Source organism: Eulemur rufifrons, chromosome 16, assembly GCF_041146395.1.
Source record: "Eulemur rufifrons isolate Redbay chromosome 16, OSU_ERuf_1, whole genome shotgun sequence".
In the NCBI taxonomy this organism is placed as follows: Eukaryota; Metazoa; Chordata; class Mammalia; order Primates; family Lemuridae; genus Eulemur; species Eulemur rufifrons.
This window is the reverse complement of record NC_090998.1, coordinates 49795301-49817641: the sequence shown is the minus strand read 5'-3', so window position 1 is coordinate 49817641 and position 22341 is coordinate 49795301. Positions and strand designations below refer to the sequence as shown.

The window sequence follows — 22341 nt, the reverse complement described above, 5'->3', positions numbered from 1 at the left end:
CAGAGTTGCTGGTAGCTGGAGCAATGAATGATATGGTTTTCATTATCAGATCTTTGTGTGAATGGGGAGGAAGAGGGAATGATCTTTCCAGGATTTGAAATAAAAATGGAATTTCTCACCTAGGGTGTTTCTGTTGTGCCCTTGTCATCTCTCTACCCTAACTTATAAGTTATTCCTGGCATGTAAAGACTAAGCAGTACTTTTACTACTGTGTAGCCTCAGGGCTATGTAATCAGCATTCTTCAACCTGTCCGCTTCCAACTTTTCAAGATGCCAGCCTCACTTACTCATTCCACCTACATAGATTGTCCTGGGCATTGGGAACACAAGCATATCCTTTAGGTAGGCTTGAATGTGCCCAAATCAATTTATGTTAAGAATCCTTCCAGAGAGCTTTCAACTGGTTGGAGAAAGAAGACCTACGTTTACACTCATGAAAAAAATCAGAGCGCTGTGCCAGACAATGTTATAATCAGTCAAATGCTAAATCTACGTGATTGGTTTTAATGGATTCTCCTCGGGTATTAAAAATATATCGGTCAATTCCAGCTCTTTCAAGTTTCTCTCCAACTGGAAACCAGATTAAAACGGCTTCCACTATCAATAAAGTTTGTACGGGATGGTGTGGTCTGCAACAGCTGGGGCAGGAAGGGGTGGGGGCTGGCTAGAGAGGCGGGCACTCCCGTCCCCTCGCCGCTCCGCCGGGCCACAGGGCACTTCACCGAGATCAACCCCAAGTGCCGGTCAGCCCGGGTCTGCGGGACCAGCGTCTTGCCGCGCCCATCGCTGGCTGAAGTTAGGGCAAATACTGGGGAGCGGGACAGGGCGGGGAGGGGGCTCCAGGTAGCCAGACCCGCGCGGCGGCTCCTGAAGGTGCCGGCCGGGCTCCCTGCGCCCGCGGGAAGTGGCGGCGGCGGGGCGGCGGCTTTGTGGCGCGCGCGGGTTCCACCGCTGGTGGCGGGAGGCGGGGCCGGGCGCAGGCGCCGGCTGCCCAGACACTCGGCCGGCGGCGGGCGCGGGGCATGGCCAGCCCCGCGCGGTCCGGCTTCCCTGCGCGCGCTAACAGCCGCCTGGACGCGTTCCTGCGGCGGCACCTGCCGCCCGAGGTCTACGATGCCATCCGCGCCTACGAGCCATGCATCGTGGTGTCTGACTCGGAGAACCACACCTTCAAGTACGTGGTGCTCAGCGACCGGCTTATCTACCTGACCGAGAACCCGCCCAAGTCCATCCAGCGGGTCGTGGCGCTGCGGGACGTCGTGGCCATTGACCTGGTGAGCAGCGCGGGCGGGCAAGCGGGCTCGGGAGCGCGGCGAGAACCCCCTTCTTGGGCCCCCAATCCCAGCCCTCATGCACACGCGAAGGAGGAGGAGGAAGACCTTCCCCATCCCGCCCCGGACTCATGCACACTCCTTAACTTACTTCAGAACGAGCAGCCACACAGGAAAGTTGTGGATTGCCGTATGCTCCCCGAATAAAGGCGCCTTTCCCATTTCTTGTGTCTACTCATCCACCCATCTCCCACTTCTCCACTCCACCCCCTACAGGACTACAGGTTTGAGATTATAGCTCCCCATCAAAAATACACCTTAAAGGCATTCCTTCGTTTCTTAAGCACCCAGTATGTGCCAGGCGCTGTGCGAGACCCAGAGGATGCAAAAACGAAATAGGGCCGCTTTCTGGAAGCGGCTGTAGGAGAAACCAGAAGCCAACACCAATGCAAATAAATGCCATGTGTTAAGTGCTGTTATGCTTTGTTCACTTTTTTGTCCCCAGTGCTCAGAGCATGTTAGGTGCTCTTTAAGAATAAATGAATGAATGAGTGAATGAATGTGTCAATGAGATGTGCACAGGATGCTTGGCAATCTCAGGCAATTCACTTGATCCAAACTGGGCTCAGGGCATGCTAGGAAAACTTCCTGGAAGGAGTGTCACCAGAGTTGAGCCTCGAAGGAGATACAATCTGGCATAGCTGTATCCCAGTTTTAGTATGGTGCTACGGTATCCCTTTCCTCGGGGAATAGATGTACCTTATAAACCAGCACCAGATTGGAAGCACAGTCTCCTCTCCAATTACCACACCCCCACCCCCACCCTGCATCCCCAGACTTGGCTCCCTTTGTTTGAGCTGCTCTCCACCTTTTTCCACTGGGGACAGGTGTCTAGCCTCGTTTCTTTTTCTTTTTTTTTCTTTCTCTTGCCTGAGTCTCTCTGTTCCCCAAGGGAAAGGCTGGTGAGACTCTTGATGGAGCTGTTTTGCTGAGAGAATCATGGCTTGTTTTGTATAAATAAACATCTGTAAGAAAAGAATAAAATTAAACGAAAAAAAGAAAGAAGACATTTTTTTCCTACTTAAAATACCTCTCTGGGTTAATGTCACTGTGCAAATTTATATGCTTCTTTTTGAGTAAAAGTTGGAAGTAAAATCTTGCTTATTTCCGTACAACCACTGTTTCCATTCTCTTGAACTAAAATTTAAAAATTTTAAAGTTTCCTTTACCAAATCTTTTTTAAAACTTTAAATGTTCAGCTTTTTCTAGTGTCTCCATTGTACATTTATTGTTTTGACAAAGAATGAATGATTTTAGGATATTGTTACTCTCCCCCCCAAAGAGACTGTGTATATATTTCAGTAGCTGTTACGTTAATATATCTTTCTTTTTAAGCTTTCAAAATCTGAAAAGTGTGCTAAGACTCTTTAGGTCCCTCCAAGTCAAGAATCCTGCAAAAAGGCATACCAATTAATTTGGTCATGCTTTTCTATATATGAGGTTTACCTTTCAGGCATAAAGAAGAATGTGTAATGTCTATAAATGTGCTGAACCAATCTAAGCTTTCAACGTTGTTTGTAGACTGAATGTCCATCTTGCACAATATAGTTTAACTTTGGAAGTTGTGGTAGGCAGAATAATTACTCCCAAAAGATAACCACATCCTAAGTCCCCAGGACCTGTGAACATGTTATGTTACATGGCAAAGTGGAATTCAGGTTGCAGATGGAATTCAAGTTGTTAATCAGTTGACCTTAAAATAGGGAAATTAACTTGGATTATCTGGGTGGGTCCAATGTAATCCCATCTTTAAAAGTGAAAGAAGGAGGCAGAGGAAGAGTCAGGGGCAGAGTGATGCATGCAGTATGAAAAGACTTGACCAGCCTTTCCAAGTTTTGAAGGGAGAAGGGGGCCAAGGAATGTGGGCAGCCTCTAGAAGCCAGGAAAAGCAAAGAAACAAGCTTTCCCCTAGAGCCTCCAGAAGGTCCTGCTGACACAATGTGTTATAGAAACCCATTTTGGACTTCTGACCTCCAGAACTATAAGAGGATAAATTTGTGTTGTTTACTGCCACCAAGTTTGTGGTGTTACAACAGCCATAGGAGACAAATACAGAAGTATTTCCAATTATGGTGTTTTAAAATGGGTAATCTTTTAAAAAATTAATTGTTTCAGTGAGAAATAAATATAACTATGCCAAACACAAATGCCTTAACAATCACTTTTTCTGAACTTTTATAAAAGAGTCCTAGGGTTGTTATATAATAGTTCAGTGACTGTACTAAGCTCCATAGGGTGCATGAAAAATGGGTGTCACAGAATTGCTTTACCTGGTATCAGTGAATAAACCACAGATGTAGTTGGCTAGTCATCCTTACTAGGTCCTTACTCAGTACCACAATGTGCAGAATTATCCTGACTTGTGTTATGTCACATGTAGTCATCCTCCTATCCATGCAGACTCAGTCACTTCAGTTATATCACATTGGTGCCAGGCAACTTTGTTTTTAGAACCAGTCCCTTCTTCCTTGAAAGATAAACTATTTAATCTTCTTTGCTGTTAGGATACTGACCTCTTTCTAAGGCCAATTTTTTAAACATCCTTTTCCATCCTCAACGGTTTTCTCATTTTACTCTACAAGTTTGTCTTGTTATTTAACTTTCAGTTGGCTCAGGTTCCCTTTCTGCCTTTGTTCTGACTGTCACATGGTTGCTGACTTTCAATAAAGTCCCTTAGCAAACTAGTCCTTTATGCCTCTGGGCCTCAGCCCTCCTCATTCCTAGTTGCTGTCATATGTTGAAGTTACACTTCAAGAGAAAAAAAAAAACAAACAAACACACACAAAAAACAAGTATACAGATAAAATTTTTTTCTCTCCCCTAAGTGTGTGTGTGTGTGGGAAATATATATATATATATGTGTGTGTGTGTGTGTGTGTGTGTGTGTATATATATATATGTAAAAACAACAAAAACTTAGTCCAGAGTCGGCACATGTTTTGGAGAAGGGTACAAGATTTCCCTTCCAGAAAAAATGATCTTAAAGTGCACTCGAAGATCTCAGTAGGTGTTTGATAAGGTTCTCAAAGAAGGAGTTTCCAAGGTTGTTTGGGCAGACATTTTATAAAAGGCTGACATTTTCTATAAAAGTTACTTTTGGAAGAGTTCTCTAAAGTTCTGCTCCAGCTGTGTGCATCAAAATACTATTTAAGGGCCAGGTGTGGTAGCTCATGCCTAGAGTCCCAGCACTTTCAGAGGCAGATATAGGAGGATCGCTTGAGCCCAGGAGTTCGAGAACAGCCTTGGCAACATAGTGAGACCCGTCTCTACAAAAAAATAATACAAAGCTTAGCCAGGCATGGTGGCTTACACTTGTAATCCCAGCTACTTGGGAGGCTGAAGCAGGAGGACAATTTGAGCGAAAGCGTCTGAGGTTGCTACAGTGAGCTATGATGATGTTACTGCATTCTAGCCCGGGCAACAGAGCAAGACCTTGTCTCAAAATTAAAACCAAAAATACTATTTAAGCCCTCTAAGGTTAGACACAATTTTTAAGTGTGCAAACAAATACCCAGAACAGTCTATGAATTTCCTATAGATTCATTCTTCTTCAGAGCCATACTATCAATCCCAGGAAAAAAAAATCTATCAACTCTAGCATCCCTTGCCTCTCTTTCTCCTTGAGCTTTCACCACTCTCCCAGTAAATATCCACTCTGTAACCATCCCAGGCTCCAAGATGCCTCCAAAACTGGTGACGAATATACTTTTTACAGCCTGGCCTGTTTGCCTGATTGTACATTTCGTCCACCTTCAAGGTGGTTGAGATGGTCACGTTTATAATAAGTTGTTTCATCCTTGGTAAGCCCATAGCATTCAGTTATTCACTCAGACATATGACTGAACACCTAATTTGTGCTATGCAATCTGAAAAGAATAATATGATCCTTCTCCAAAGGAGGAGACAGTCACTTGAACATAATAAAATAAATCAAAACAGTAGCATCTCTAATAGAGGTATTCCTAGGATGCTCTGAGACCTCAAAGTGTGTTCTGACTTTGCTTGGGGAGGAGGGAGGAGAGTCAAGGGGAGAATAGACTAAGGAAGCAGAATAGTGGAAGGTGCCTAACAGCACAAACTCAAAAGTCAGACTGCCTGACTTCAAATTCCAGGCCTGCCACAACCTTGAGAAAACTACTTAACCTCTCTTTGTCTCAGTTCCTTCGTCTATGAAATGGAGAAAATAACAGTAGCTACCTCTTGAAGCTATTGTGAAGACCAAATGAGATCTCATGTGATGCATTTAGCACAGTGAATAGGTCAGAACAAGTAATCAATGCAAGTTGTTACTACTTTGCAGAAGTAAGAAGGACTCTCGAAGGACGAAAGCTATTTTTCCAGGCATACATTGTGAACCTATGTCTCTTCGAGCATTTAACTCACTGCCTAATAATCAGCTGGGCTCATTTCTGTCTCCACACAATATCTTTATCATTTTTGTAACCCGGGCCTGGCAAATATGAGGAGTTCAATATGTATTAGTTGAATGGGTAAATGTATAATGAATGACAAAGCTCATATTGGTTGATTTACAGTTGTAGCCTTTTTTTAAAAAATCAAGTTATTTTTCTCACGTTATCATCCTATTTACCTATATTATGAAGGGAAGAGGGGGAAGTGTCCATGACATGAAAAATAAATGTTTGGTCCTTTCTCTTATAATCAGGAAAATGAAGTTAAAACAACAAAAGAGATACTCTCTCATAGCCATCGGATTGGCAACATTAAAAAGTAAGACCTTATCCTGTGTTTGCTAAGATGTAGAGAATTAGGAAGTCCTTTACGTTGTCGATGGAGCATAGATTGGTACAACTATTTTGGAGAGCTATTTGGCAATATCCAATAAAGTTGTGTACCTCCTACAATTTAGCATGTCCACTCTTAGTGTATGCCCCAAATTTGTATAATCTTGAAATATTATGTTCAAAAATATTTATAACATTGTTTGTAATAGAAAAAAAATTAAATATCTATCAATAGTAAAATGAGTAAACAAATACTCTACAATAATTAAAGGAATGAATTAGATCCTCTTGTACCAAAACAGATACATCTCAATAACATAATGCTAAGTGGAAAAAATGTTGCAGAAAGCTATATACAATGTGGTGCCATTAATATAAAAATAGACCAAAATACTCCATGGCTTAAGGATACATATGTATTTAGCAACAGTCTGAAAACATTAATGATTAACATTAAAGTGAGTGTTCCCTCTGGGGAGTGATGGTGAGTTCAGGCAAGAGAGCATAAGGGACTTACTTTTTAAAAATCTGAAGCACATATGGCAAAGTATTTCCTGGCTGGAGGTGCAGGGGTGTTCATTACACTCTGTACTATTTTTCATATTTCAAAATTTTAAAAAGCAATATTCTCTGTTTGCCCTTGAGAAAGTTCCATTTGAAATTCATATTCGATGACTCAAATACTTAAAAATAAGATCTAGGAATTACCAGTCACCAAGTCTCAATTATGCGTGATAATGGAGATGAGAGTGAATGAAACCAAAATCCATAGAGGATGGAATTTAAAAAAAAAAAAAAAAAAAAAAGCCCCAAAACTCCGCCTTTCGTTAATTATCTCTGCCAGGGTTTAGTTACAATGGATTGAGTTAGGTTCATTTCTTCATTCTCCCTAAAATCTTCTAATCAAGCATTTAGGATGCTAATAAGCAAAGGAGTGGCCAAATGAGAGGGGAGGCTAGAAGGAAAGAAAGGGCAAGGAGAATGCCAAGTAAATGCTCAAGTGAATAAACAGTCCTTAGAGCTGAATATGGCATTTACAGCTAAATAATGGAACCAGGGTACAGTTGCTGAGAAAATGGATTTTTTCTTGCAGTGCTTGAATTGGATCATATGATGTACTTAACCCTTCAGTGGGTCCTCCTTGCCCTCAGTGTAAAAATCCAAACATCTTAACTGGTGGACAGGGTTCTTCATTTTCCAATCCCTGCTCAAATTGCAGCCCTGCTCTTCATCCAGTTCCCCTCAGCATTTCAGCCACAGAAAGAACACTCAGTTCCCTGGCTGTGCCTTCCTCTGGGCCTTTGCAGAAGCTGTTCTCTCTGCCATGACCTCCCCCTCTCCCTCCTACCTCCTGTTATTTAATCACACTGGCCCTCCCAGCCACACCCACTCCCCAAACCAGGCCAGATTCCCATCTCCTTTCTTCCAAGGCATCGTGTGCATGCAACCCTCATACATTTCTCACACTTACTCTCTCTTCTGTGAATGTGTTGGCTTGAGGATTTGGACTGTTTCTCTAGCATGTAGCACAGGGCCCAGCACATAGCAGGCACTTAAAAAAGTGTACAATGAATGAAAGAAATGGTCCATCCTATTAACACATGTTCATGGGCAGCTTACTTCTTCATTAAGCAAGCTAGATAATTATAACTAACAATTATTGAATGGCTCCTATGTGCCAGACACTGTTCTAAGCACGTTACATATGTTAACTCTTTTGATCTTAACTCAAAAACTATTTCTTTTGTGCTTGAGCAGAAGCTTGTTCATGCTTCTATTATAGGACTTAATATATTGTGGTGCTCCTGGAATGCAAGAGTCCATGTGGAGTGTTCTAGCCGTCTCCAGTGGTGTGTGCTTACTGTGTAACACATCACCAGACACATAGGTGGCACTTAGCATATGACGGAAGGACAGAGTGGTGAAGTTGAAAGTACCCATTATTAAAATGTCCATTATTGCCTCTTCTACAAGGGAGGTGGTTTCCGTTCTTCTTTGATATTACATTCTTTTCTCCCAATCTTCCAGTTTGAAGCCTCAAGTTAGATTTCACGTATTGAGCACTTGTCTGTGTGACTGTATTTCATCCAGGACTTTCCCTTCCCTGAAGCTGGACATAGTTTTTTCTTCATATTCTTATATTTACTTTAGCAACTTCTATTATTTTCTCTTCTGAAAATGCCCTTTATTCCTGGGGTCAGCAAGCTTTCACAAAGTATAGATTCTTTGGGATTTCTTCATAAGGAATGTTCTTAATGAAATGCACAGGTAATTACGTATCTATGTAGATAAACCCTCATCCTCCAAAATAGGGCTCTGCAGATGCTCTTTGCATCTTTGCAAAGAAGCCCATCTGGTTCTTTCTGATCATGTAAATACATTCCCTGAATATAATCATTAGCGCAATTAAGTTTTAATCTTGTAAAGTTATAATATAGTTTTATATTTAAAAAAACTTTGTTCAAGCTATAAAAGAGCTTAAACCTATTCTTCATTTTCTCGTTTTATACATGAGGAAATCAAAGCCAAAACAGATTAAGTAACTGGACCAAAGTCACCCTGCTAGTGGGTAGCGGAGGCCACAACAAAAACCAGATTTCCGGTCTGCTGGTTCATAGAGTTTCCCCATCCTTCCAAATTTCCATCAAGATGTCGACTGTGATTACCTAGTTTGGTGATAATGTACTTAATAATTAGAGCACAAAACAATGAATTGGTCCATATGAATTTAATTAGAATAATTTATATTAGTTAATTAGATTGCTGTTTGCCTGATGGCTTTCCTTTAGGACACTTTAATACTGTCCCCTCAGGAATCTGATTTCTAAGCAATTTTAATCCTGACCTGCGTACATTATTTTGTGTTAAGTTCATTTTTTAGGCTTTGGTAGGCTGAGGTTCTCCTTCCTGTTTCCTCTTTGATAGGAACTCCGTAGGTGGACAATTCATGAGAATGCGTAAGAAATAAGAGTCACTGGAGCATAATGGGTCAATTCAGTAATTAGGAAAGTTGGAATTTTTGAGGGTTGTGTGACATTTGTTATCATAGTAATCATATTTGTGTAGTAGAGTAACTCTCCTTAAACATTGTCTCATAGTGAGAATAGAAAAATCCACTTTATTGTAACATTGTCCAATCTCCAAATGAAAGCAATTTTATTTTTAGACCCATAGTATTTTAGTTTCTTGATATCTGTATGTTTTATATTTTGTGTGTCATTGTGTACAAGTTAGGAGGACAAGCTTCATTTTGAATCTCTGTTCTGCCACTTACTAGCAGTGAAAACTTGAGCAAGTAAATTAACTCCCTGAGCCTGAGGTTCCTTGTATTCTCTTGTAAAATGGGAATGGTTTTAACAACACATGAGATTTATGAGGATTCAGTGAGATAATACCTATAAGGCACTTTAAAAAGCATGAAATGAGTGCTCAATAAATGCAAGTTCTTATATTCTATGTGACATTGTTGGAACATTGAATTTTCTTCTTTTCCTCATCTTCATGCTTGGGAGAATCTGGCCACAAAAATCAGAATCTTTATGAGTCCTTGGAAGAGGAAGGTGGACTGGCCCCTCTCTGACTTAAAGCCTGGGATAGGATAAGGCCACGTAGTGCCCAAAGGAGGCAGAGCAAGTGGTCTAGACAGCCAATGGCTTTCTGCCTGGGTGTGGTTGTCCTACGGTGTAGGGGGCCCCCAAACCCACTGTCCTGCTTGCTGATTCACTAGAAGTACTCACAGAATTCAGAAAAGCCGTTACACTCACAGTTGCATTTATTACAGAGAAAGGATACAGATTAGAGTAAGCAAAAGAAAGATGCATGAGATAAAATCCAGGAGAAACTAGGTACAGGCTTCCAGGTGTCCTCTCCCAGTGGAGTAGCATGGACGTGTTTAATTCTCCCACCAACATGTGACAACATGTACAAAGTACTGCCAACCAAGGAAGCTCCCCCAAGCCTTGGGTTCAGAGTTTTTATTGGCGGTTAGTCACGCAGGCATGCAGCACCTGCGGGGCTGACTTACTGACTTCAGCTACTCAGACTCTAGCCCCCTCCCCTCTTCACTGTCCCCCATTTTTGAGCAAAAACAGGAGTTTGCCATAAATCATATTGCCAGGATAGACTTATCTGGTCAAACTGGTACAGCTTAGCCCAAATTCCTAGACATACAAAAACAGTCTTATGGGGCAAAATATTCCAAGGCTCAGAGATTATCTCCCCAGAGTGGGTCAAGGGCCAGTCCTGAAGACAGGCCTTTCTTTAGAAGTGCAGGGTTTGAGCAACCCAGGCCTCCTGAGTTAACCCTTTCCTTCATATTTACCTATCCTTTAACCTCACAGATTGAGAGAAGGTGCACCCGGCTAGTGAGCCAGCATGGTTTCCTTTATTTTCCAGGTAACAAAAGGTAACATAATTGTTTTAGATTTTTTCCAAGGCCCAGATTATACTGGGAGAATAACAGTTGGTGCACCGCTTGGCTCCAAAGCACCAGTGATAGGGGCTACATAGCACCTTCTTTAGAGGCAAAGAACGTCAGGCCAAATGTTAGAAAGTGCTATAAGTTAAGCATTGTTTGAGAGAATTTTTTAAATATTGACTGGGAGTGAGAATTTAGGAGGTTGTTTGCAAATAACTCCAACTTTCCCAGCCTCAGTTTCTAATGAGAAAAGACAGCTAAAGTTATTATTTATGTGAGTGGGGCATAAAAGTATAGCACTGGCTCAATAATAATCTTATGCAATTATATCTGAAAGAGGTGATTCATCAAATATATATAAATAGTGTGATTTAATTATTATGTTAAAAGTTTTTGTCAGCAAATCTTAGAAAAAAAATGTTAGTGTCCTGATTTGGACTTATAAATTATTTTCATGCAGATATTACTCAGATATTATTACCTGTGCTAAATAGTGTCTGGATAAAAGCAGCTCTTTCAGCTTTGATAAACAGTCCTAAAAATATGAATTCAGGCCAGGCGCGGTGGCTCACGCCTGTAATCCTAGCACTCTGGAAGGCAGAGGTGGGAGGATCGTTTAAGCTCAGGAGTTCAAGACGAGCCTGAGCAAGAATGAGACCCCATCTCTACTAAAAATAGAAAGAAATTATCTGGACAACTAAAAATATATAGAAAAATTTAGCCGGGCATGGTGGTGCATGCCTGTAGTCCCAGCTACATGGGAGGCTGAGGCAGAAGGATTGCTTGAGCCCAGGGGTTTGAGGATGCTGTGAGCTAGGCTGACGCCAAGGCACTCTAGCCCAGGCAACAGAGCAAGACTCTGTCTCAAAAAAAAAAAATATATATATATATATATATATATACACACACATATATAAACATAAATTCAATGCTATATGAAATAATGAAAAATCTTATTCCCAACCTAAATAAGCAAAATATTCATTTACAAGATAGAATTTTACTCATAATATTTTGAGTTTATTTTAAGACATAAAGTTAGAAAATTTTAAACAAAATGGTTCTATAGGGCCATTAAAATATCCTTCCTATCTATCCATCTATCTATCTATCTATTTATCATCTATCTTTTCATGCTTCCAGGTAAAATGGAAATTTTGGCTTTCGAATTTTCTTTTCTTTTTTTTTTTTTTTGAGACAGAGTCTCACTCTGTTGCCCAGGCTAGAGTGAGTGCCGTGGCGTCAGCCTAGTTCACAGCAACCTCAAACTCCTGAGCTCAAAGGATCCTCCTGTCTCAGCCTCCCGAGTAGCTGGGACTACAGGCATGTGCCACCATGCCCGGCTAATTTTTTCTATATATATTTTTAGCTGTCTATATAATTTCTTTCTATTTTTAGTAGAGATGGGGTCTCCCTCCTGCTCAGGATGTTCTCGAACTCCTGAGCTCAAACGATCCGCCCACCTCGGCCTCCCAGAGTGCTAGGATTACAGGCGTGAGCTACTGCGCCCGGCCCGAATTTTCTAAAGATGTCTGTGATGTGAATTCAAAAAATTTTTTTGAATAATACTATGTCTAAAATGAAGCATGTTCTTTGGTCTAAGCTTTCTTGCCCTGTTCAGGGCTCACAGTGGAGAAGCTTTCAGAAAACTCTACCCCCTACAGATGTGTAAATTAGGCTTGCTTAGCTTCTGGGAGGTCCTCTTATATTTCACAAATATGCTGTGATCTTTATAAAAAAATTTTTATAAAGGAAAAGATATTTTCCTTCTACTCATCTGAGGTTCATTGGCTGGGGCCCCTGTAACAAAAGACAGATTAATAAGATAAAAGCATATAAATGTATTTAATATAAGTCGTATGTAACACAGTCATCTTCGTAAGGAAATGAAGACCCTAAGAAGCGGTTAAACCTGGATATTTTTATTCGAAGCTTGATGAAGAGTGGAAAGTCATGGAAAAATATGACAGGACAAAGAAACAGTATGAGCTCAGTGTACTGAACTGGGGAAACTTAGCAAGGCTGCTTAGATTCCCATTCCTTTCCTCTGGTTAGAGAGAGGGCAACTTCAAATGAAGATCTTACAACCTGCTTCAAAGGAGGGTCAGAAAATCCTTCCTGGATTTTACGACCTGCTTCAGGGGAAGGTCAAAAAGTCCTTCCTGTACATGTCATTCCTCAAATTCCTTCAGCTTAAAATATTCAGTATGGCAAGGTGCCATATTTTGGGCTAGTATGTCCTGATCTTTATCAAAGCAAATAAAAAAGAGAAAGAGGAAGATACCACCTTCCTCTCTTTAACAGTTCGTGCTTTTAATTCAAGTCCAAGTTGAATTAAATGTTTTTGTAAGAATGTTGATCTGTTTACAATTTTGTAGCCATAGGCTTTGCAACTGAGATTATGATTGAATGAACCAATAAGAGAGAATGAGGGAAATGAAAAGTGATAGATCATTTTGGCACCACCACTATTCATAGCTACTTTCTTTTTATCACATCTGTCATCATCCCTCCTTTCACAGACACAAATGTGTCCCCTTGGCTGTGTGACAGCCATCAGTGTAATCATCTGTCACCTACTTACTGTGATGGAGGCCTTGTAGGTTGTATACAAATGGCTTTTTAAAAGTTAGATTGCTGTAAACATAAACTATCTTCGTGAATCATGTCAGACGTTATCCTTATTGCCCCCCAGCCCCTCAGTTCATTGGTGACAAATTTTCAGGGAAGAATGCACATATTTGTGTTTTATGACTGTGAGATGCCAGGATCACTAGTTGAAATATTGAAACAACAAAAAAATCAGCCAAACAACTGCCTCTATCATATCATGTAGATCATTCTTAGAATTAAAAATATATATCAATGTATATATTCATAATCCCACCATCCAGAGATAACCACAGCTAGTCACACACAAGAAAATTTGATGTACAACATACCAAACTATTTTGTATGTATTAATACACACACACACACACACACACACGAAACCATACTGCACAAACTGTTTTGTTATCTGTTATTTTCAGTTTACAGTATATCATGGACATGTTTGTGTGCCAACGAATATGGAAAAAATTTACACTAATGCTTTATATGAATGTTACCATAGTATATATATTTTTTTCTTTTTAGAGACAGGGTCTCAAACTCCTGGACCCCAAAGTGTTAGGATAACAGGTGTACCACCACACCTGGCTATAGTGTATTTAATGAAGGTATCGTGTTCTTGAATGACAAAGTTTACCAAATTCGATGATTACTGTAACTAAAAAAGAGGGCTGGCTCTATTTCCTTCAAAACAAAGAAATAGAGGAATTAGCATAATGTGGTTGAAACTTTGACATAATAGTGAATCCAGCTGTTTGATTACTGTTTGGATTCCACTGTTGCTTTTAGAAGAAAATCTTTTATCTCCCCTAGATAAAATTCCCACTTCTGACCACTAGTGGAGATGAGGTCTGTAATCTTAGTTGTTTTCATAAAATTGGCTCTGGAGACAGACTGCATGTCTTATAATTCTAGTTCTACCATTTACTAGTTTTGTGAACTTAACTCTTTCTGAACCTCAGCTTCCTTGTTTGCAAAATAGGGTTAATAATAACTACCTCATGGATTTGTTGTAAGGATTATATAAGATGATCTATGTGTTGTGTTCCATAAGCCGTGTAATTATTATTCAAATTATTATAAATACTTTGTTCCCCCTAAACAGCTAATAAGCAATTTGATTCAGAAACATTTACCTATTTATTTGCATTCATTCTCTACTTAAAGCATAATTTTCATCAGATTAATACTAAGTACACTTGGAGTCACAGCTAGTTAGATCAAAGTCCTAAGGAGTACTCTCATATGGATGTCACAGGGGTTGGAGAACTTAGGTAAAAGAGGAAGCTGCAAAGGAAGGTGGTGTGGTTTGAATGTCTTTCCCAAGACTCACGTTGAAATTTGATTGCCAGTGTAATGGTATTGGGATGTGGGACCTCTGAGAGGTGATTAGCTCATGAGGGCAGATTCATGCTACTATCTTAGGAGTGGGTTCCTGATAAAAAGGAAGTGTTCAGCTTGATTTCCTCTTTCTGTCTCACCCACTGCTTGCCCTTTTACCTCTGCCATGGTATGACCCTTGCCAGATGCCAGCACCATGTTCTTGGACTTCTCAGCCTCCAGAGCCATGAGGCAAATAAACTTCTGTTCTTTGTAAATTACTCAGTCTGTGGTATTCTGTTATAGCAGCAGAAAATGGACTAAGACAGCAGTACAATAAAATATAGGTGAATATTTATGTGACTTTAGGGTGTAGAAGGCATTTATTTTTTCTTTTTTTAACAAGAGACAGGGTCTTGCTCTGTTGCCCAGGGTGGAGTACAGTGGCATGATCATAGCTCAATGTAACCTCAAACTCCTGAGCTCAAGGGATCCTCCCACCTTAGCCTCCTGAGTAGCTAGGATTATAAATTGCACCACTGTGCCCAGCTACTTTTTTTTTTTTTCTTATTTTTTGTAGAGATGCGATCTCACTATTTTGCTCAGGCTGGTCTTGAACTCCTGGCCTCAGGCAATCCTCTTGTCTTGGCCTCCCAAAGTGCTGGGATTATAGGCATGAGCCACCTTGACCTATGGCATTTCTAGACATATATCAAAGGAAGAACTAGGCGGGGTGAGGGGGCTCATGCATACAATCTGAGCGCTTTGGGAGGCCAAGGTGGAAGGATCGCTTGAGGCCAGGAAGCCTGGAGTTCAAGGCCATCCTGGGCAACACAGCAAGACCCTGTCTATATAACATATTTAAAAATTAGCCAGGTGCATTGATATGGGCCTGTAGTTCTAGCTACTTGAGAGGCTAATGTGGGAGGATCCCTTGAGTCCAGGAAAGTGAGGTTACAGTGAGCTATAATCACACTACTGCACTCTAGCCTGGGTGACAGAGTCAGACCCATCTCTAAAAAAAAAAAAAGAAGAAGAAGAAGAAAAGAAAAGAAACTGCAAAAAAGGAGAAATAACTAGGACAAAAGTTAATAGTTTTACCACATAGAAAATTTAAGTTTCTATATATTTTTTAAAAAACACAAAAAATTTTATGCCAATTATAGCATTGTGAAATAGCTCAAAGACAATAAAAAGCACATACAATCTGATGGGTGAACTACATAGGATATTGACTAATATTTTTTCTCTCAATTTGAAGTCTTTTTTTTTTTTTTTAGAGATGGATTCTCACTCTGTTGCCTAGGCTGGAGTGCAGTGGCATCATCATAGCTCACTGCAGCCTTCAACTCCTGGGCTCAAGCAATTCTCCTGCCTCAGCCTCCTGAATAGCTGGGACTATAAGCACATGCCACCATACCTGGCTAATTTTTAAATTTTTTATAGAGACTGGGTCTTTCAATGTTGGCCAGGCTGGTCTTGAACACCTGACCTCAAATGATCCTCTTACTCCCACCCTCCAAAGTGCTGGGATTACAGCTGTGAGCCACTGCGCCCAACCTCAATTCAGAGTCTTTCACAGTTTTTCCTAAAAGTCCCTCCCACCCCACCATCCTAACACCCTCAAAGAAAAGACAATTCCTAATCACAAAATAAGGCTTTCTTAGATATACAACTATTATGTATTCACAATAACTAAAAATAAAAAGAAAAAAATAAGGCTTTTTTTAAAGGTTGGCCTGTGTCAACACTGTTTCTATACTTATGTAAATAAGTTTCTAATTTTATAAATATATATTTGAAAGAAAAAAATCCTGGAAATATTTACATATCTTGCTCATGGTGATTTTCTATGAGTAATGGAGTCACTGATGATTTTCTATTTTCTTATCTATTTTTACATGAGTTTCTAATTTCTTTTTACAATGAACATATAAATAAGAAAAAAGTTACTTAAAAATTCTAGAGAATGAGAAGACTTGAAATAACTTAAGTCATTTCTGAAGACTCCTTTGTGCAGAAGAGAATTTTTTTTACTAACTATAAAACTTTATTCACTAAAGCACATCCTCTTAAGACCTCCATGAGTTATGCTCATCAGCTGGTTGAATTACTCTATATTTTTGAAAATAATTTTTTTTTTTTTTTTTTTGAGACAGAGTCTCACTCTGTTGCCCAGGCTAGAGTGAGTGCCGTGGCGTCAGCCTAGCTCACAGCAACCTCAAACTCCTGGGCTTAAGCGATCCTCCTGTCTCAGCCTCCCGAGTAGCTGGGACTACAGGCATGCACCACCATGCCCGGCTAATTTTTTCTATATATATTTTTAGCTGTCTATATAATTTCTTTCTATTTTTAGTAGAGGTGGGGTCTCGCTCTTGCTCAGGCTGAAAATAATTTTTTAAAATTGAATTTGAGTAGATCCCAATGGCTTTTTATTAATCCATCTTCCTATCTTCAATTACTCTGAATTAGATTTAAGAAATTTATTATTTGATATTTCCTTCTTATATTTGTGAAAAGAGAAAGATGAAACTGTACCATCACATTTTTACCTAAATTCTAAATACTTGCAAAAAGGTTATAGAGGAATTCCTCCTGATTTTTTTTTTTTTTTTTAAAGACTTGCTAGACTGCCCAGGCTGGAGTGCAGTGGCGGTTCACAAGCACAGTCATGGTGCACTACACTCTGCTTTGAGCTCCTGGGCTCCAGTGATCCTCCTGCCTCGGCCTCCCGATTAGCTGAGACTACAGGCACAAACCAGCTCACCTGTCTCACTCCTAGCTTTTCAATCAGATGCTACTGCTGCTTGTTATAAAAAGGGGAGTAGGTTATTAAAGAGAAGATATAAAAGTCCCAAGTGTTTATTGAGACCTTTTCCCTTTTTAATCAAGAAAAGAAAACAGAGCACTTTGGAGAGAACATTTCTAATAGTTTAGACCTAGATGTTTGCGTTCACAGAATCTGTAAATGGACACTGTTTCCTGCATAGAAAAAAATTTTGTTTAAACACAATTAATTATACATTTTTGAGACCTTTTTTTAAAAAAATCTATTTTTAAAATGGAAGTGGGGAGGGATATATTTTAACAAATAAAAACACTGTTACTATTTATTCAGCAATTCTACAGTGTAAATAGTTTCTTGGGTTCTGTTGCTGAGCACATTTTTAGTAAGGACTAAAACAAACAGAGGAAGAATTGGGACGCCTGACAACAAGAAGAGGAAAGATATCCTAGTGGAGAAAATGAAAAAAAAAAAAAAAAAAAAAAAAGAACGCAGTTTAAACTTACCCTTAGCTTTGGGGGATTTATTATCCCAGAATAGGTAAGCAGTTGTATTTGTCTTCAATGAGATCAATTAATTTTTCTTTTCCAGATTGATGATTACCCAGAATTTTTGAGTTCACCAGATAGACAGATCAACCAACACATTCGTATCATCTATTCTTCAACTGTTTTGAAAAAAGAGTGTGAAAAGTCAAAAGGTGTCAGAAAGTTCCTAGTTCCATTTCATTATGCCAAAGCTAAGAAAAAAGGTATGTAACATATTTCTTTAAATGATGTAAGATAAAAAAAGATAATGTTCTATAGATCTTTAGAAGATGAGCTGATCAATAAATACATTATTAGCAGCACGGTGGCTGGGCACAGTTTGCCATCAATAAGGGTGTGTAGGAAGGAAGGGAAGGAAGCAGAAGAAGGGAAGGAAGGAAGAAGAAAAAGAAAAAGAACTGTGTTCACTGAACATTGGTTTAAAATGAATGACTTAGAATCTGGATTTCATTTGATCAGTTCTTGTTTAATTTTAATAATCTTATTAACATCTACCAAGTTTAATGAAAAACCTGGTGAAGAAGTGCAGAGGGTAACTGGCAGGATTGTGAACCTGGCTTTAGGGTCCCCTTTACAGGATCTTTGTGATCTTCAGGCCTCCCACCAGCAAGGAAAGCCACAGGCTCTGCCCTGATAATTATGGTTTATTATGGTTATTAACAGTATTCACTCTTTTAATTTTTTTTAAATTTTTTATTTTTTTGAGACAGTCTCACTCTGTTGCCTGGGCTAGAGTGCCATGGCATCAGCCTAGCTCTCAGCAACCTCAAACTCCTGGGCTCAAGCAATCCTCCTGCCTCATCCTCCTGAGTAGCTGGGACTACAGGCATGTGCCAACATGCCCGGCTAATTTTTTCTACATATATTTTTAGTTGTCCAGCTAATTTCTTTCTATTTTTAGTAGAGACAGGGTCTCGCTCTTGCTCAGGCTGGTCTTGAATTCCTGACCTCAAGCAATCCTCCCGCCTGGCCTCCCAGAGTGCTAGGATTATAGGCGTGAGCCGCCTCGCCCGGCCTCAGTATTCACTCTTTTTTTATTTGTTTTATTTTATTTTTTTTGTTGTTGAGACAGAGTCTCACTTTGTTGCCCAGGCTAGAGTGAGTGCTGTGGCGTCAGCTTAGCTCACAGCAACCTCAGACTCCTGGGCTCAAGCAATCCTTCTGCCTCAGCCTCCCGAGTAGCTGGGACTACAGGCATGCGCCACTATGCCCGGCTAATTTTTTCTATATAGATTTTTTAGTTGTCCATATAATGTCTTTCTATTTTTTAGTAGAGACGGGGTCTCGCTCTTGCTCAGGGTGGTCTCGAACTCCTGACCTCGAGCGATCCACCCGCCTCGGCCTCCCAGAGTGCTAGGATTATAGGCGTGAGCCACCGCGCCCGGCCTGTATTCACTCTTAATTCAAAATTATTTTTTGGAAATCTATCCACTGTCCAAAAAACCACAGCTGAATAGTAAAGTGGTGAAAACAGATTTTGTTAGGACTTTTGCAATAGGGGAAAGAGACCTCAGTATAGAACTGAGCTCAATTCTGAATATAGCGTGGGCAAGTGGGAATTTATAGCCAAGGAACAGGGTGAGGGTCAGTGGACAGAAATTTACTAAGAGGAAACAGCGGTAAGGGGGATTCTGGTGAAACTGACCTAACAGGATTCTTGCTGAAGACAGGCCCATGTGGTCAGACATCACGTTAGACATAGTGATCATCTATGGAGAATGGGGGATTCTGGCTAAACCAACTTAGCAGAGTTCTTGCTCAAATTGGACAGTGCAGAGAAGAACACAGGAGTCTAAAAGTCAAGGACTAATTGACAAATTCAGGGGAGCCTGAGTAGAGTTTGGTCAAGGAACGAATCTTTGTCATCACCCAAGAACTGAGATATACGCCTAGATAAAAAGATGAAAAGTCACCTTTAGATCTTATTCTTAAAGAGCTCAGCATCTGGTGCAGGTGATTTTCCTACTGTGCCCAAGGAGATCTAGAAGAGAAGGGGAGGATGAGGAGTGAGGGCTCCCAGCACTCACCTGGCTCTGCCAGTACTGCCTGCCTCCATGGTCCACAGCGTGGGCTTTTTCTAAGCTTTTCCTGTGAACAAGTTTGAAAAGTCCAAGGACAAATGGATAAAAATGTAACCTAATATATAGTTCAGTAATACACTGCTTATTTTCGTGGTCTTATTTTTTTTTATATATATATATATATATATGCATATAGTGATACATAAGGAATATATTCTTTGTCCCTGGTTCCTAACACAGAGCTTCTAAAACGCTTTTAATTTCTTGAGTGACAGGGGTGATAGGAACATCGTTTGTTATTTGTAACAAGCTCCTTTCGATTTATTTAGTTTGTGCTAATGAGGTGACACTTGGGGGGCCTCTAGATAGCTTCAGGATGGGGGCTGGTTGCCAGAGAAAACAACCATGTGATTAGAGAGTTAGAACTTCCAATCCTCCCCTGCATGGCCCCCCTCCCACATCCTCCAGGGACGGGAGAGGGGCTGGAGGTTGAGCCAATCACCAATGACCAATGATTTAATCAATCATACCAGCCTATAAAAACTCTTAAATGATGGGATTTGGAGAGCTCCTGGGTTGGTGAACACATCAAATTGCTGGGAGGGTGTTGCACCAGGGGAGGGCCTTGAGGCTCTGCACCCCTCCCCTGATACAGTGCCCTAGGCATCTCTTCCATTTGGCTGTTCCTGAGCTATATCCTTTACAACAAACCGGTAATAGTAAATAAAGCACTTTTCTGAGTTCTGTGAGCTGTTCTTGCAAATTGTTGAACTTAAGGAAGGGATTGTGGTATAGGGAAGAAAGACTTTTCCCCTACCCTCTTAGGTTCTGCGGCTGCACCTGAGGATGAAACTGACAAAAGGCAGATTAACAGGAGAAAAGCATACACATTTTATTTGATGTTAACATTTTTACATGGCATGGAAACCTTCATAAAAGGGAAGCAGAAGGTCATGGGAGCTTATACACTATTTCAGCAAAGAACAATAGATTGCAGAGCTGTGACAAGACAAAGGCAAAGGTTCTGGGCAGTAAACTGTCGGCAAGTGACTAGGAAATATCCAGGGGAAACTAGTGGAAGATAAGGGTTATTTTAGTAAGTTTGCACAGATTCATCTCAGTGTCACCTCCCCATTTCTGGTGATAAGAATGCTCTCCTCTTCCTGGTACAGGGAGGGCATCTTTCTCATGGGAAATTTATGCACAGCTTTAAGGTAGAAAGTGGTAGGTCAGAGAGCCCTTGCTGCACCTGCTGTTTCTCAAGTGCCTTCCGCTCAAAATAATCAATATGCCAAAGTCACGTGTTTGGGGGTGGCATGTTCTGATCCCCTTCATGGGAAGCCCCTGATTTATAGCTGGCTGGTCAGAGTGCAGGTGGAAATCTGGGACTTGCAACTGGCATCTGAAGTTGGGGCAGCCTTGTGGGACTGAGCCCTTAACCTGTGGGGTCTGTGCTAACTCCAAGTAGTTAGTGTCAGAACTGAGTTGAAGGATTCCGAGTTGGAGAATTAGAGAATTGATTTTTGGGTGGAGGGAAAAACCCTCACCCAACACTTCTGGTGTCAGAGGTGTTGTGAGTAAAAACAGTTCAGATATACCTACAGATCTACAGATAGAGGTCGATGAGCCATTTAAGGTGTCTATTCCTGTAATTGGTAGTTGGTGAAAAGCAAAGAAAAAGAGCACGGACTTCGGATTCAGCTAAGTCCAGGTTTGGATTTTGGCTTTCACATTTCCGGGCTGTGTGACCTTCTGCAAGTCACCTAACCACTGTGAGCCACAGCTTCCTCGTCTCCATTACTAGCTTCACAGAGTTGTTGTATTGCGTGAAATAATGTGGGCAGTGCTGGGCGCATGGCTGGGATGGCCGACTTGAAGGAGTCAGCCACACCGTTAGCGTGGGAGGAGAAGGGGAAGAGTGAAGGTCTGAGGAAGTTCCCAAAAGGCCCTTCTACTTCTGGCATCCAGCCATGGAGCTAGACCAGCCCACAGCAGCACATTCGCGCTCTACTGGACTTCACTCTAAGTCAGACTCAGAGACTCTTGCAGTATTGAATAGCTACAGAGTGTGAGAAAATTGTGTGGTGTTTGTACACTTCCATGGACGAGCACCTTTGCACACTGCCACGCTACAGCATGGAAACTGTTTGTAGAAGTTGTTGTAATTAGCAGACTTATCAAGTCCCTGGTTGCTCACCAGGTCTCTTGTCACACTAATTAGGATATCTAACTGGTGTTGGTTGCCTTAAATACATATGTATCCTTGTCCACAAGCATAATTATTCTTGAATTTTTTTCAACATGTACAGGAAGATAAATACACACATGAAAAGAATGTAGTAAAACAGGTGGATATTTTATAAAATGTAAGTTCCTAGAAACTTTGCAAATGATGTTAAAAGCAGTGAAGAGCTCATCTTATGTTCATGGGCATGGCTATTCATAGGATTACACCTGCCCCAACCTGTTCTTTGCTTTTACTCCGAAAGGTACATCTGACACTTTTATGCAGGGGCTTTTGACAATACAAACTGCCATTGTCACAAGGAGCCATAGCACAC

At 40.7% G+C, this 22341-nt stretch overlaps 1 protein-coding gene across 1 annotated transcript in view; it reads left to right on the top strand.

The window, feature by feature from the left end:
- Window positions 1–1022: 1022 nt before the first annotated feature.
- The window catches only part of C16H12orf56 (chromosome 16 C12orf56 homolog), a 96720-nt gene continuing 75401 nt past the window's right edge, over window positions 1023–22341 (top strand). The window contains exons 1-2 of the mRNA XM_069491246.1: window positions 1023–1274; window positions 17803–17962. Of these exons, the coding sequence (XP_069347347.1) occupies window positions 1023–1274; window positions 17803–17962 (412 nt within the window). The remainder of the gene's footprint in view (window positions 1275–17802; window positions 17963–22341) is intronic.